Below are 17,864 nucleotides of genomic sequence, written 5' to 3'. Positions count from 1 at the left end.
AATTCACTTGAGAATAGACTCTAGGTCGTTAGACTAAATATAAATTAAGAGATTAAACATGTTATGTAGACGTAGTGGGGAGGTTGAGAGGAAAGGCAGTTGCATTTACAGTCTGGCTTCGTGAGGCAATTCATCTAAACGTATATTCAGGTGTTTTCGACCAATTAATACGTCTTTACATGTGGGAGGAAATCAGAGCACCCAGAGAAAACCTACGCGCGTGAGGGGGAAACACTCTATCCCACATAGTTGGAACATATACATGTATGTTGAACTTCTTTCGCATTGTACATAGCCAACTGTGCTAATCGTAGGTGCGGGAACAGGTGGAGTCCACATTTTTGCTGTGCCACCTTTTCCTGGCAAGCCCAGGGGATGCGACCTCAATGTCCATGGGAAGGGTGTTTCACCACAACCCTCGCCTCCGCAGTGTTGGATTACAGGCCACGCACATAGCCACCACTATGAACACCTTGAATATTGGACTTGTGTATGCTGGTTATAGTTGATCGAAAACATTGCACATTTAATCTAGGTTGTGATACTTGATGATGCACTCACTTGAAAAACAAATCCATGAACTTGAAAAATGGTTTTGATGTGTATATATGGCACCTCCAATTAGCGCGGTTGACTACGTACGGTGAAAAGTAAGTTCAACATACATACATACATACTACACACCTCAGGCTGTGCGTTGACAAAGGAACCACATAAATGCAATTGTCACATCCCATCGAGATTACCACACTTCACGACACTCTTCCTATCCCAACTCTCCATCGCAGCTGGTTCAAAATGCAGCTGCTTGTTGAGTCCACGAAGTAAGGAATTTGAGCACACTGTGCCAGATGCATTGGTTTGCAGTTGAAGACGATCTCAAATGTGCCATGGGACTCATAATCGCTTGCAACCCATCTTCAGTTAGCACCATCTCCCATCCGGTAGGTGCACACATCTGTCTCTGGCAGGTTCCAGTGATATAATTTGCGTCAAATTATCTTCAGCCACTCTGGTCATGGTCTTCTTCGTCCAATGTCAATTCAGGCCTTAAAACTTGGGCCATTAGTAAGGCATTTTAGGAAATGAGCAATGTTTTTTTTTAATGGTTGGTGGACGAATGCCGTGTGATTAATAGTTTAGAGCGCTGCGATTATGTACAAAAATAGCTTTATCGGTAGGTGCCTTGGAGTGGTTGTTTGATGAAAGGCACAGTGTACCTCAGATTTATTATTATGCAAAAGGCATAAGGTCCACAAGGGATTGAATCTTAAAAGAATTGCATGTAATGTCCTTATTGACTGCCTAAATTAATTGACTATCTGAATGAATATGCACAGTGAACCGTATATTCATTATCCTCAAACAGTGGACTTCCTCGTATCTGTGACAGTTGACGACGTTCGTGGCCAGAATCTATCCACAGCTTCATCAAAGCTGCGTGTTGTAATCACCAGCGAAACGTCACAGTTCTCAAGTTGTCGGTTTACTCTCCAACACACACGCGGTGTGCTCAAGTAGTCACTAATTGGCACATTCTGTTTACGTGACAAACCTTATTCATTGGTCTGTGTCGGGTGGTGGCGGGTTAACGACACATTGACATTTACGCGATCTAATAAAAAAACGACTTTATTACTGATGACGTCTGCGAAGAATGTGAGTGAGGAAGCTGATCTTTTCGTGAACGTCAAGAAAACAAACGTGATGTCAACCAAGGAAGCAAGACGCATTCAGGGTGGAAGACCAACAGGTGGAAGTGGGGGAAGAGTTCCGTGTTTCTAGCTTTCCATGCTTGAAGATAATGGAGATTGCAAAGAAGAGACGACTGGTGTTGGGAAGATCAGCCGTGTCAGGCCTGGCTAATGTCTGGAGAGACGGGGCGCATAACAAACCGAGACTGATGAAAGGACGGCAAAGGCGCTGGTGCAACCAGTTGCTTTGTTATGGATGCGAGTCGTGGGCGGTGAGGATGAGCGAGAGGAGGAAGATCAAAGCGCTTGAGATGCGGTGCTGGAGGAGAACGTCAGGAGGTGCGTGGGACAGCCAGAAGGACAAACGCGTCGATCCTGGAACGGGTCGACGCGGGGCGTCTTCTCCGTTGGAAGTCATCGTCTGTGAAACAACGACAGAAAATGCCCTTCTCCGGTCGTGTAACGAGGAATGAAGTGCTGGAGAAAAACCGATGGCTTGGCATTGGAGGAGGTGGTAGAAGAAGAAGCGGTGGGTCACCGACGAGGTGTCCAGACGAGGTGAGGAGCTCTACAGGTTCCACTCTTCCCGAACTCCGAGATGCAGCGAAGGATAGAAGAAGGTGGAAGGCGCTGGTCATGGATGGTTCTCCAGAGTTCGTACCCGACCCCATGGCACCAGATGACAAGGCGATGACACACTGGAATGGTCCCTGGGAGTTACTGCATTGACGCCTCTTACCTGAGACGGCTCAATGCGTAAGAGGAGTGAACCGGAAGTCGCAGCAAACCACGCCTGTAATCTGCGGTCGTCTACGTGGGCAAGAGGAATCATTTTCACGTATGAACACGGATATCGTGATCTCTGAACAGTGCCCCATATTATTGCAGATAGGAGGCATCTCGCTGCACCGCACTCCTGTTTACCCCAGTAGTTGTCCTTGCTCTGTCGAGACAGCGAGAGTCTCAATCTCCGAGGACCACGGGCAGCCAATTTACCCACTGCTTCAGAACCCCATCAGCAAGTGTGTGGCTCTTTGTGCATTGGTAATGATTCCCATTTTGTAAATCAAAACATTTGCAACTGCATATTGTGTGCTTTTTTTCTTTCGATTCAACGTACACATCTACACTTTGGCATCAAAGTGTATTGTGTTTAATGAGCCCCTAGTGGTTCTCATCGATAGCTGTGGATCTGAGCTCGTGGTGAAAAATCTGCATTGCCATGGCAGGAGCCAGTCTCTACATTGGACAGCCAATGTTGATTTTCTACAATTTTTATTTTTTATTTTATTGATTCTGAAGGAACGGAGAGTTGGCTGATGGGCTCTGTAAATGAAGAGTATCTTAACAAGCTGGGGTTTTCTTTATTTGTATCACTGTTGCTGGCAGGATGATATTTCTGTGATTTTTTTTTAATGCAGAAGACAAAGAGACTGATGGACTGGTCTTTGTTCAATTGAGTTGGTTTAAAAATGATCGGCCATGGAAAGGCTTGGCACTGTTATCATATTGGAAGATTTTACATTTGTGCAAAAAGGATTATGCATGTATTTAAAATGCTATTAAATTCAGATTTATATAATATATCTTCAAGCTCTGAAAAATATAGATATTACTTCAAATGTGCAAAATATAAGGTATACTATGTATGAATGTGTTATTTCTAACAAATGAACTTTAATAATAGGGTGCAGTATATTAGCTTACAGCAGTCTAAGGAATGGCCACTAGTGGATGTGAGCAGACAAGAGATATATATTCTATATAAATGAAGACCTTAATCTGTATGTATGTCTCAAACACTTCTAGCGTACTTCCCAACAAAGTAAAAGCTGCAATTTGGTACATATGTAGCTTTTAGGAAATAAACAACAGAAATCTGAAAATCTGAGAGTTGTTATTTTAAGGCCCCCAAATCTCTAATTTTAGTGCCCCATGAACATGTTTGTGGCTGTCATTCAAAAACCGTTTAAAATATGATTGCGTTTTTTTTCGTTTGGTAGAGCACTAAACAGCAAATGCGATGAAAGTGAAAACCATTGTTCTATGTTTTGGAGATATTTCGGATTAAAGCGGGTTTAAACGAAAAAATACACATTTTCTGATGTTCAAATCTGAATAATTCGAAAGCGGTAAAAGATAGGAGCTTCCCCTCATCGAGTATTAAGTTAATTAACTGTGTTCTTTCTGATCGAAAAGAACAATATTTCAATTCAGCGGTTTCCAATGGGTACGTCTTTAAATATAATAAGTCGAATCAAGTCGTCAACAATTTTCGTGTCTTTTTTACGGAAATATACTATTTTTTTATAGTTGTTCGTGTCTGATCGTAAAAAAAAACATATTTATCCGTTTAATTAGTATATTTAATGGCATTTTACCTAGCAAAGATAGGCTTTATGAACTAGTGTATTATAATGACTTTCAGGTCTCTCACTATAGAGTATTTATGGGTTACTCTATCTCTTACATAACATGAATTACTCCACGGGAGAAAAGAAGGCACGCTTATATGTTACACGAAGTTTCCATGAACATAAAAGTGATATACGTCATCAATACAACATATTTACACTTTGAGTCTGGCAAAGTAATTCAGAACACTGCAGCAGCAGCAACAACATCAACAACGTCAGCAACATTGCCAGAGATTCCAGGAGGCATTGCTTCAGTATGACATGAAGTGGCCAATGTGCTGCAGTTGTATTTGCAGGAACGATACATTCACGAGACACCACGGCGAGACGCTGAGGGCTTTAGTTCAAGTTGTAATGAATGTACGTCAAACTTTTTTTGCTGTGCTAATTGGAGGGGCGGGGAGTTATTTAATTACCTCCTTTGTAATTAATCTAGTTCGAATGACTCACGTGGCGTGGGAAGCGAGCAGAAGCGGCAAAGTTCGATGGACAACGTCGTGAGAATTATTTTATTATGTTTTATTATTATTATTTTATTATTTCCATTCTACGTAACTTTACCGAAAGAACCAAGAAGATGAGCCATCTTGTGTTTTACCTTGGATGTGTAAATTATGTTCCAATTGTAAAACTCTTGCCAGTTTGGTGCTGTGGTTAAAGCATTCAACTTACATCCCGAATGCTTCAAGTTCAGTTCCCAGTTTTGGGTCGACTCGGCCAATCATCCGTTTGGGTAGATAAAATGATTCACTACTTTGCAGCAAGAAAAATCAATTATTCTAAGGAGTGATTGGACACCTGTCACAGGAATGTGGAATTTGCGATACTGGATTAAGGGCACCAATGAGGGGGCAGATTTTCCGTAAAATTATGCAGATTTTATTTTTCGATTTAAAGCTTTCGTGACTGCAGGGATTCATCTTCTTGGTTCTTTCGGTAAAGTCACGTAGAAGAAAATTATGCAGATTTTATCAACTCCGGAGGAATAATGGACTTAGTCAACCTCCAACCTGTATTTAAGCTCACGGCTTTTCCAGAAAATTTTCCTACTGTGTTGCTTTTGCCCATATTTCGTAACAACTTACATTTATTTTTTGATTAGTAGAGGGACGGCAAAAAATCACAAATTGGAAATTTGGCATAGTTAATATGTATTAGAACATGTTAACAAAGCAAAGGGGTTCTCCTGAAGGTTATGTTTGCACCTCAGAGAGTCTACCCACCATTCCCTTTGCACGCTTCGACTCAACGCAACACCGAGCTGATCCAATTAGGAGCTGGACCACATGCATATTCATCTGAAGAAGCCTCGTGGTTTGCTCGAGCTGATTAGGAAGGCTTCGTGAACCGGGATGCATTCTACAGTAAAGCGGCATCAGATGCGTTGTCTGCGGCCACACACGCGGCCGTGCGTGAGCATTCGCAGCCATCGGCCAAGAACAAGCCTCGTCCGGCGGCACTTTTTCTTTTAATTTGGCTGTAAAGTGGATGCGATTTTGGAGAAGAGAATAATGATAACTGTGGACCTAGGGTTGCACCCTCTCTTGGTTTTTCCCAAGACGTCCTTTGAGATAACTGTATTGGCGGCTGGGGGGGGGGCAATGGTTTTGATTGGGGGGCCAGCACACCAAAGAGCTAGGCTGTGTATCGCTTTGTGAGCGGCCAGTGCTGTCTATTTCATATTTTATACGGGAAAATAATGTAGTAGAGCTTTGGCACACGTGCTCTTGACTGAGCGTTGACTGCAGGCACGTGTGCAGAGGCCACACTGACATCAGGACCCACCCTGCCTTGCTCCTGTGCATCTCATTGTCTTTCCTTCACCCCCTTCTGCGAGTCTCTTCCCTTGATGTCCACGAGTCAATGAGCTGTGCACTATTTATCTCGTTCTTGTCGGCATGTGCTGAATGGCCCGATGTGTCCTGGCCCTTTGCCGCAGGCCAGCGCTGCCTCTCAGAAGGACAGCATGGGAGCTGCGAAGGAGGAGACGTGGGGGGGCAGCGTCTTCCTGGCACGCAGCTCGTCCCAGCGCTCCCACGCCAGCGAGGCGTCCGCGTGCAACGTGTTTGAGGAGTCCGCGTGCAGCAGCGCTGTTGCCCATCAGCAGCAGCAGCAGCCTCAGCCTCTCGGCGTGAGAGGCCGGCAGGACAGCACTGCCCAGCGCTACAGCACGGAGCCCACGCGCTTCCACTCAGAGCCGCTCCCCTCTAAGGTGGAAGGCGGTGACTATGCCACTCCAGCCACAAGCAAGGCCATTCCCGGTTTGTGTGGTCAGTGTGTTCTTGTTTATTTATTTGGATTACATCCAGCATCGGGGCACACTTGTGTTTATAGTTGGGCGATGATGAGGCAGAGCTCGGATCGGAAATGAGAAATGCGTTGTTCAAGGTGGTGGTTGTGTGGCATAGGCATCTAGCAGGTGGCTGTGTAGTTCGTGGGCTGATTCGATGTCAGAGTTGTGAATTGAAATGTCTTCATGCCATGACCATGATTCGGTTGGACAACTGAAATGTAATTTGGGGGCAAAAAGCAAATAAATTGAAAAGAGACTCGAACGCTTTATCAGCTTTAAGGAACTGAATCAGCACAACTGGATTTTAATTCCAGGATATTAAATCTAATTATAGTACATGTTTCATAACCAGGTTCTCATCTTCAGTATAGTGAGTTTTGTTCGTCTTGATTAATAATATTTAAAAAAAAGTTGGGTAGTTTTTGCTCAAATTCGAAGCAGACTCTTTCATGATTTCTTCAGATGATGGATGTCGAATGAAAATACATTGGTATATATTTTTTTTACTTAAATAGCTAGCACAGAAAATAAAACGTTTTGTATTATATGTGTATACATATTTATTAATGATTGAAAACGAATGCCTCTGCAAACAAAAGACTGCACTGATCAACTTCTTGGTTCTTTCGGTAAAGTCACGTAGAAGGGAAATAATAAAATAATAAAAAATAAAACATAATAAAATACTTCTCACGACGTTTCGGCCACAACGCAAGCAGTCACGTAGAAGGGAAATAATAAAATAATAAGATTAAAACATAATAAAATAATTCTCACGACGTTTTATTTTTATTATTTTATTATTTCCCTTCTACGTGACTTTACCGAAAGAACCAAGAAGATGAATCCCTGCAGTCACGAAAGCTTTAAATAGAAACTCTCGAAGTATGTTTTTATTTTAACCTGCCTGCTTTGTCTTCGTTTGAGGAGTGCTTTAGGTCGTACTGCAGTATTAGCATTTCCTTTGCACTCAAGACATTAAGAGAAGATAGTTTGTATCTCCAGACCTGTTGTCAACCCCAGCGCCCTCCTAACAGCCATGCTAGCGAGGGACTGGATTACAATCAACGAACATTTTCTGTCGTTCTCTGATGTGCGTGGGCTGTCGGTTTCTTTTTATAGACACATTTGTCACCATTAGGGTCCCCTCCATGGCATCAAAATGCTGTCAACATCGGTAGGGCAGCTGCGTAAATCCAGCCTAAAAATCGAGGAATTGGCATCGCAGGCAATACCCCAGCACTATGCAGTCGATTTCAATTCTGTGCTTTTCATGTATGATTTAAATGGCATCCAGACGCGAGCTCGCTCCCGCGGTGTGGGACATTATGCAGTGTAATGGGACATGAGGGTAGATAGATAATTTGTTCAAGATTTAATCACAGAAGCTGTCAGCGATACAACAGAGTTTCTACGGGAAATTAAATGCGAAGATTGTTTTTGTGTGTATACATATGTCCACGTTCAACTAAAAAATCAGCAGGTCACGAGTTCAAATCCTGGTTTGGGACGGGGAGGGGGGTTAATCTTGTAATAATCTTTCCTGGGTCAATAAAATGTAGGGATTCAGCACCACCGGTCATCCTGTCAAGAAACCAGTTTTTTTGCAATAGGAATATAGAATTTCTGTCACTTGCGCATGATCAAGAATGGGGACGAGCATTTCCAAATCCTTTTGGAGCATGGGGGACACTTTATCCACGCGTGTATACCTAATGGAGGTGGAGCGGTGGCGCAATGGTTAGCGCGCTGCAATGTGAACCAAATGCCCCAAATAATATTTCGCCGACTAAAGCAAAGCGTAGAGACGCTGTACGATATCTGAACCGCACTTAGGATTACCTCGCGAGCAAACATTGACCACTGTGGTGAAGTATGGTCAAACATCCCATTGACGTAGCATGGGGAAGACCTTTATTCATCAGCAGATTAACAAAATGGATGAAACTAGTGATTATCTGTTGCTTATATACAAATTTTCAACCGATACATTTAGTCAATCAATTGTGAGCCTCTGTGTGGCTCTACGTTTAATGAGGTACACTTAAAACTCTGAATAAGGAAGACACAATTGTGATTGTAAATACAGTATATACCGGCATACAGCTTTAGATTGCATACCCTCACCACCGTTATCAATAACACTGCTTTATAACATATATAGCAGGTTAAGGTGCCCTTGACATCACGAACAGCTTGTGAGAATAACCTGTATTTGCGCGTACAAACCGGCTCATTCGCGAGCATGCCGAGTGCAAGGCTGTCCAACCAAACTCGAATAGAGCCAAGGCAGTTGATACCTTGTGCAGCTTTCTGGCTGAATTCTCAGCAGAAATGCAGAATTTACAACCCTGCGTTGATGGATTGGCAGAATGCTCACTGCTGGATGAAGCGTGGGGCACCTCCATTATTTGGTTAACCTGTCTAGGGCAGCATGGAAACGTGGGATTAATGTAGAGTCGGGATGCATAGTTGATGACGTTAATTAATCGACTAAAGATTGTAATTGACTTCACATTTCGCGAAAGCAGGAAACCCCCTACAAGCCACGCCCAGTGTGACACGGCTAGTGATGATGGTGATGATGTCACCATGCCCCGCCCATCACCTCCAATCTAGCGACATGTGTGAACAGTTATGATATTTTTAGTCGAGTAAGCAGACCAATAATTATTGGTCGAGTAAATTAATTACTTAATTAATCGGATTACGGCCCAGGCCTAGATACATGTCCATGTCAACTATTGTAGATGAGGCATAGCAACGCAGACAGACATTCTCAACCATGCTGATAGTAGCGGCGATATTGGTGAATCTTATTATTCATCACTTGTTATTCATGCCTGTCGACAAAAAATAACTGTTGCTATTTGAGCAGAAGTCCATGGTTAATCGTATATCATGAGGATGAATGTTCTATTTCTTGGTCACTTTATCTGGAACAAGCACAGATAATAAGAATAAACCAACTGTGGATAATATATTTTTTTATCAATTGGTGCCACAAGTAGTCACTAATAATACAGCCATGGATAATATAAGATTATATCTCATTGAGTCACAAGGTCATTTCAGAAGGGACAATTTTTTCATGTTGCAGAAAACCAGGATACTAGGATAAAACCCTCAAAAGCCACTCAAAAATAACCCTCCAAGTATATACAGATAAGTAGCAAATCCACTTATTGCACTTGCAACTTCAGGCTACCTTGCAGCCCAGCAGGTTGGAGAGTATCACACGCAAGATGCAATCTGTGTAATCCATCAACACCCCCCAAGCTATATCCGCCTATTGGATTTAGCCTAACCAATTTTTCAGATGGCCGTGGGCTTATTGCACTTTGTAGAGCCTAATCAGAAAAAAAACAACTCTTTCAGCATCAACTTATAATTGACAAACTTACCAGATTTGCAACTTGGGCAAAGTTTGTTTAAGAAAAAAACTGTGGAACAATCGTGTGCCAATGTATTCCCGAGTAGTGGCAGTCCCTCGGGTTCAAGGATGACGCCCATCAGGTTTAGGCTGCTATTGAGCGGGCTGAGGAGTCCAATTCTGGATCCGCAGACCTTTGGGCATTGGGGCCCCACGCGGTCCCAGATGGAAGTGGAATCCGTTCTTTTTTGGCGGCGATCCGCTTCGGCATCGAGACGGTGGATCTCAAAGTGGGCCACGGCGTGGTGGATGCAGCAGTGCCCTAGGCGGCCGGCAGCCTGCTGCTCCCCCCCCCGTGCCTGAAGGCTGATTAGTCTGCACTTCAGGGAGGACTTCAGGGTATCCTTGATCCACTGCAACGAGACATTGAACTTCTTTCGCACCGTACGTAGTCAACCGTGCTAATTGGAGGTCACCCACCTGCATAGGTGCTCGGTGGCCACTGTGTGGCAGTATATCAAGTAGGTTCACGACGTATGTGTTATCCTCTGAAATGCACGTGCTTTCACCAGGTTCTCTGTGGTTTCTCCCGCATGTTAACATACTCAAGAAGGTATCGGCAAAAACCGAGCTTTAAGCAACTGGTCCTATAAGACGTTGTTGTGTATTTAAAGTTACATTCATCCACAGCATGACTTGCACGTATCTCATGCAGCATCTTCATGGCAATTTTTGTGGCTATAATAAATGTTACCCAGTGGGTTGTTAGCAGGCTCTCAAACGCCCTTCATCAGCAGCCGCATGCTTCCAGCCAATACAGTAATTATAAATACAGTGAATGTGTGATTAACGGGGATGATTAAGTAATAAATAAGAAATTCTAATTTATTTGGCAGCAATTGATAAACGCGGATCTGACAGTGTTGCAGCCCTACACCAGAGACTGGGTCTCATCGCCTCAACGTGTAGCTCATGACTGAAATATGGAAATTGCAAATTTTCTTTCTTCACCAAAGCATGTTATTTGGACTACTGCGATGACAGTCGTGCACATGCACAAAGAACAACAACGCAACACATTCATCAATAACACCACCCTTAAAGGGGAAACTATATAAATATATAATAGGTGACATTTCGAGCAATGGCTCTTCTTTACCAGCAGGGAGATCGTCACCGAGAGAGCATGTGTATGCTACGATTAAAGACCAACAGCCTCCACTTCGCAGTGTACATGTGATGTGTCTTATTGTTATTATTATCTCGAATAGTGACAATTTGTGAAATTAATGTTGAGGCAGGGTTTTAGTTAAGGTTACTGTGATAATTATGGCTATAATACTAACCCCATCTTGATTTGAAGCTTTTGTGACTGCAGGAATCCTTACTCTTTGGTTCTTCCAGTAAAGTCACGTAGGATGTTAACATTGCAGTATCTAAGGCCACGTGTTCCGCACCTGATTGCAAATGCTTCCCCATTGTAGAGCAACAAAGCACGAATGTCGGACCTTTTGAGGCGCACAGTTTGCACCTTGGGTGTTTCCGAACCCTTGACAATGCCGCGCTTGTAAAAGGAAATGAAAGTCGGAGTGCGCGGGCCCCGATGGTGGTGCCTGGACCTGTCCAAACACCGGTGATGTGTCAAGGCCGGAGGCGGCGCGAGCGACCGTTTACACGTGGAAGCATCGCAGTCGACGCACAGCCTCTAATTATTTTGGTCCCCCCGGTTCCCAAAGAACCATCAAAGCAATCAAAGCCCGATGTGAAGCTTTTAAGGGAATAATATTGAAGTACCCTGGGGAGTAATAACAATAGTAATAATGATGATGAGGAATTATTTAAATACAGTAATTGCTGCATGAGTTGTAGCAATGAAAGCAGAAACGTTATTGATGTGAATATTAGCACTTTAAAAATTAACTATATTCATGACCGTATTTGGGCTCAATGTAATATAGCAGTGATGTTTCAGGTGACAGATTATGCTGTAAGAGACTGAGTTCTTGAGTTTGCTGTAGGGTATAACTTCAACTATTTCTCTCTTTGAACAAATAATGTTTCATTTCCCCTCATAGTATTACTCAATAATGAGCTGCTGAATTATCGAAATTAAAACTTGTCTTCAGCATCATCGTAGTATATCAATGTTCATCACATAGCTCACCTAGATTAGTGGTTGTTTTACGAGCAGCAGTCTATTAAAGTACAAATATAGTTTAAACCACAACTTCTGAAAACAAAGTGTATTAAAGTGGTTTATTCAACTAAAGTTGTAGTCGATTAAAGTACAGCTGTATTTGTTTTATTTATTTGAATGTCATTCATCACCTTGCTCACCGGTGTGTTGGAGGCAAGTTCGCAATATTTAACAATTGGGTATGAAATTTCGCTGGTAGTTACAACCAGCATCATCAGGCAATTGACAAATTCTGGCAACTGGTTGTAACTACCAGCAACGACCAGTCAAACCACATCGTTAAATGTTGTGGATTGCTCTCACACAACACAGAGATGCTGCTGAAGCAGTAATAGGTTGGCACGTTTGTTCACGTGACAAACTTTATGTGTTGGCTGTGTCGGGTGGAGGAGGGTTTTACGACACACATCTTACTTGAGCGGTGATCTGTCCCACAAATAAATTAAGAATCCTCTAGAGGGGCCCTCTAGATCCCCCTCTGGTGGAGGGCCTTCAGCCAGCAGTGGACTGAGCAAGAAATTGCGGGATGCGCCTGCTTCTAACAAAATATATGAACATTGTAGATCCTTTGACATCGTTTAAAATAGTACATTGTCACTGGCGCAACAATGACCTTCAATTAAATACAAAATTCTAACGAGCTCTCCCTTTGCTTGCATGGCTGTCCTGGTATTTACAAACTATATATTTGGACTCCCTTCCACAAAGCTGATAATACGAAATAAATTAAAAGTGAAATTAACATTCTACCGTTGGTAATCCACCAAATGTGTGAAGAATGCACTCCTGTGGATGTATATTTTCTGTTTGTGATTTATATTTGCATATCTTGTAAACACATACTGTTTCCTCCATGCACCTCTGAGATTCTGGGTTTAAGCCTCGGGTCACCATTAAATGAGTGGTTTTAATGTGGAGTGATATTTGTAGTCTCTGCCCAATTAATGCCAAAACATTACGTTACCGTAAAAAGTGCCAATTATGATTATCCAAGCTTATTGTGAATAAACACCCATTTTACTAGGTTACATGCAATGTAGTGCTAATTTTAACAGATATTGACCAATGTCTGAACAACATGTGCTCTATATGCAATCCAACTTAATTGCATGTCTCAGGAACCTAAATCAGTTTCAAGTGGCTATGGAACATTTCATTGTTGTTAGATGTAATGGGTGTGGAGTTTGTCATCAACACGTGTTTGTCATGCAATGTAAATGTTATGATTGTTTTTTTACCCTTTTTTCTGGCAACAAAACTGACACCTTTTTTACAAGGAGTCATGTTTGCATTGACCACAATACCTGAAGTCGGAATGCAAACAACAAACATAACTCTGATAATGTATGCCGTGGGTTCGAGCCCGACCCTGATACTTGTGTATTTGGAGATTACATGTTCTGCCCGTGTTTGCGTTGATATTTCTCTGGGTCCTCCGATTTTTCCCTCCACATTTAGAATCAATTTGGCTGCTATAAATGTTCACATGATAAGCTACTTTGTTGAGCTATCATTTGAGGCGAGGTCGCTTCTGACAAGAACCTATAGAGCTTAGTGGGCCTTACCTGGAAAAATAAAAATAGATAAATAGATTAGAAACCTTTGTGGTACCTGCAATCTAAGGTGGCCTACTTGCATATGCGTCTATAGTGATTCATATAAAGCCACATTTGAGGGCTTCTTAAGTGTGGGAGGCCCTCACAAATGCCAGTGTGCAATAATGTTTTTTTTTTATGTTACCCATTGTGTCCTTGTCCTCGAGAATTATAGGAATCTAATTTGTACAAAATATATAATGTTATTATATTGCTTGTTTTAATTGCTAAATCTTGCAGGACCATACTCATTGCTATTTCTCTCTATATATTTACAGAATATTTCATTCCCATTGAAGAAAATCCATTTTATTCTGACTGTTCTGCTGCAAACAACACCCCAAGCGAAGTGGAATATCGCAACACAGGACGCGAGAGGCTCGGCCCAGCAAACGAATATCTCAACGTTCCCTGGTACATCAACACGTGCCGAGACCTAGCAGACAGTGGTGATTACCCGGGAGGGAGGAACAACAAGCTCACTGTGCAGCAGAGAGGTCCGCTGTCCACTAAACCCAGCTACAGAAACCACAATTTGCTCATGGAGCAAAAGCAGCTTTTCAAGGTGCCGAGTCAAAAAAGCTATGGTGCAAACCCTCCCGGTGAATTTGACTTTTCGTTAAAAGTGATCCCCAATTCAAGCCAGGCTTGCGACGTTTTGCAATGCAGTGCCCTGGGGTTTCCGACAACGCAAGAAGACGTTGGCACAGCGGTAGTGGAGTCTAAACTGATCCCTTCACAGCATCCGTTGAGTCAGTGGAAATTCTTATTTCGTCCAACTAAAAGTGGCATTGTCAGTCATGACGAGAGTGGTGCCGTTTTACATGGACCTGAAAATGATGGGAAAAGCTTGAGTCAGCACCGTGGCCTATATTTCAGTAGCACAAATCCAGGGCTGATTTGTAGCAGTGCAGAGAATCATAATATGGGTCATGCTGAAATCGCCATGGGCGAGGGAAAACCGGTGATAAACACGCAGAGTCAGGCAGAACCGATGAAACATTCACTCAGTCATGGGAACTTCTGTACAAATCAATCTGCTCAGGCCGATCATCAAGTCAGATGCCCACCAAGTTACAATGAGGCCATGAGACCACAAAACTATGACAATATTAATGTCAGGCAATCTTGTAATGGGGATCATACGAGCCATTCTCCGTCCGACATTGGCCCCACTAGTGGCAAGATTAGGAGTCAGTTTAGTGGCCCTCCGGACTATGAAAACCACATGAAAAAGCCCCCAAATTACGGATGCCTGATCACCAGAGGGTCATCCCATGGAAACCAGATCCACAGTTTGCCAAACAAAGTGGGGGATGATGTCACGGCAAAGCAACTGGAACAGAGCAGAGCAGCGCTGCAAGCATCCATTCAAGAGAACCCGGAGAAAATGTCTTCAAACAAAGTGCCGTCAAATCAACAGAGGAGCTCAAAAGAGCAGAGCTGTTGTTCATCAACGTCATCTCAAGGTCATCCTGTTGTTGATCCTTCACAAAGTGTGAACAAAGGGAATCTGAAAAGCAGTTTGATGAGCTCTGTCACAACTCCCGCTCCGATGAGCCAGAGTCTGATTTCCTACCCGACTGGCAACGCCTTCCAAGCTGTTGGCTTGCCCAATTACAGCGATCAACTCGTTAAGCCATCCCACTATAATGGGCAGTCCACCAATGCCCCAGTCCAAGGAAAAAATGATGTGAGCTCAAGCAGCCGAGTACTGTGCGTGTCGAGTGTGTCCAACCAACAAGAGGGACCTCCTGGCCCCACGGGAACACCTGACAACCTTGTGCATGCTTCATTGGTGTCCTGGCCCAGGCACCAGAATGGACATGTTGGTAATGGCTTGGTCAACAGCAGACAAGATGGAAGTAATACAAGCACCTTGCCCTGCTATGGTACCAGAGATACGTTGGTATGAGGGTTCTTTCCGCTGTATCGCTTCTTGTTTGAGGAGTATGTATGTATGTGTGTTGAACTTCTTTTGCGATGTACGTAGCCAACCGTGCTGATCGGAGGTGCGGGGGAAGGACAACAAAAATGCAGATGCACATGGCAACGATTTTTATGATGAATGTGTGTTGGATGTCTGGGTGAGTTTGAGTGCACAATGTTAAGCACAGCTAAGCATTTCTGAGGTACACATGCATGTGTGAGTACTACACATGAGTAGTCACACATGTACTCATACACAATTAAAGGGAGTATCAACCCCTCTTTCTTTCTATTTTGTAGATGTAGAGGTTGAAGGCAGAATGTTCATTTGAAGACACTTTTAATTAAAAAAAAACCCAGCGAGGATTGTTCGAGAATATAACCCACAACTGCACAATATCTTGGTCTTCAGGCCTGGAAATAAAAGTGTTCTAGGATACTGGGAAAATCCAGTAGTCTCTGTTTTCTGTCTCTCACCTTCCACAATGCTCGGTTAAGAGTTAGGAGAAAGTTGGCAGGCCCAAGTGGGAAGCTGGAAGACCGTAGCAATGGTGTTCTGCAGGAAATGAAGACCAGGGGAACACCGGCTAGGGAGAGAGCTGGAATGTTTGGTCGGGGGTGTCAGGAAGCATATTTGGATGATGCGGGGAGGAGTTTGGATGATTTAGGGGTGGGTAAGGTCTGGAGACTGTATTGTAGATAATGTCAGGCTTGCGTGGAAAGAGGTCAGGAGGCCCCTGATTAAATTCTGGAGATCAATTGTTTGAATAAAGTGCTCTGAGGCTCCTCACTCCACAATCCAACAACCCTAAAATTGGCACTAGTCTGCAGCAGATGCCCAGAATAATTTCCCCTGCCTCTCTTACCATAATACCACGACTGCACTTTTTATACAGGCCATTAGTGTAAACAAACCCTTATTTAATGAACAAAAATGCAGAAATGCAATATTTGAAAATCCATGCGTTGGGCCTCTTTACGGCAAGATGCAACGATGTGACGGACCGCCCTTGCTTACCACCGGGTCACGGTGAGCTGCACCGACCCAAGGTGATAGCATTCGCTTACATGTGGGCACGCTTAGTTTCAATACATTACTTTGCCGCGATCAGACAGAGCTGCGTTGTTCATTAAGCCAATAATGCGAGTAAGTTATACGAGCCATAGAACACAAGGGCAGCAGAGCATGGCCAATAGAACAGCACGGAACTGTGCGCTCATTCACTGCGCCCGCATTGCCCCTCAAGGTGGTGTGTTTTATAATTGGTAAGGAGATTAAAATGAGATGCTTTTGGCAGCTTATTCCAATTGCATATTAATTCAAGGCATGACGTGAAGTATGTCTCCAGTAAATGTTTCACATGAAGCGCGTTGAAGCCTGAACCGTCATTCATTGTACTGTTTATGTGCCCTGCGCTACATGTACAGTGACAGGCCCATGCCATTTGTAATTCTGCTAGCATCAACACTGCATGGCCCAAAACATTATACTATTGTGTGTACAATTATGGCTTGCTAATAAGTGCTGAACAGAACAAAGCAAGTCCAGATCTGACAATCTTCAGCATTGACGACGCAAGACGCCACTTGGGAATATCTGTTGGCTAAAAGTTTACTCTCAGCCCATGTTCCTTAAAGGATGAAAACAATGCATTGTAATTGGGCACTATTAATGCATATACTCTATATAAATACGTATCATACTTTGGCCTTCCTTTATTTTAAAATGCTCGTTGTGCCCTCGTCATCTCTGCCTGTGATGGGAGCATTGGTCGTGGTGCTGAAAGACGTCGTCAAGCATTCACTCCACGTTATGAATGTATCCAAATCAATTGATTTCACAGAAAAAACACTTCAAAGACTCTGGGTGAGTGTTGCCAAACGGAAAGGTGTTGATGTGTGTTTAATTTCAGCAATTTTAAATCGAACTGCCATTGACTATTGTCAATAACAGGAACTTTGTGACTCAAGTCGGTAATTGGTTATTTGGATAACTTTATGTGTGACATTTATCAGCTTTGTATCAAAAAGCTACCTTGGGTTTCACTGGGAAACAGCCTATGAACTGTGTCCATATTCTATGGATGTCTGCATGTAAAAATCGGAAACTACACGCTATAAACAATGCAAGGTTGGTGGGAAACTACTGAAGAGATTTAAAGTTTATTTTAAAAAAGACAATAAAGAATATACATGATAATTGTTTTTTTACCCTTCTATCTGGCAACAAAACTGACACCTTTTTTTACAAGGAGTAATGTTTGCATAGACCACAATACCTGCAGTCATAATGCAAACAAAAAAACATAACTCTGATAATGTATGCACTGTCCTTAAAGTTGATTGGTCCACACCCGAGACAGCTT

The 17,864-nt window shown here is 42.9% G+C and overlaps 1 protein-coding gene across 1 annotated transcript in view; it reads left to right on the top strand.

Annotated features, from left to right (window-relative positions):
* Nucleotides 1-17,196, top strand: part of LOC144721068 (receptor tyrosine-protein kinase erbB-4-like) — a 249,636-nt gene extending 232,440 nt beyond the window's left edge. Inside the window, exons 26-27 of the mRNA XM_078598401.1 lie at nucleotides 6,051-6,381; nucleotides 13,848-17,196. Of these exons, the coding sequence (XP_078454527.1) occupies nucleotides 6,051-6,381; nucleotides 13,848-15,484 (1,968 nt within the window). The 3' untranslated portion in view covers nucleotides 15,485-17,196. The remainder of the gene's footprint in view (nucleotides 1-6,050; nucleotides 6,382-13,847) is intronic.
* Nucleotides 17,197-17,864: the final 668 nt, after the last annotated feature.

This window comes from Lampetra planeri, chromosome 10 (assembly GCF_965212315.1).
Source record: "Lampetra planeri chromosome 10, kcLamPlan1.2.h2, whole genome shotgun sequence".
Classification (NCBI taxonomy): domain Eukaryota; kingdom Metazoa; phylum Chordata; class Hyperoartia; order Petromyzontiformes; family Petromyzontidae; genus Lampetra; species Lampetra planeri.
Note: the sequence above shows the minus strand (reverse complement) of the source record. Positions and strands in the feature narration are given on the sequence as shown.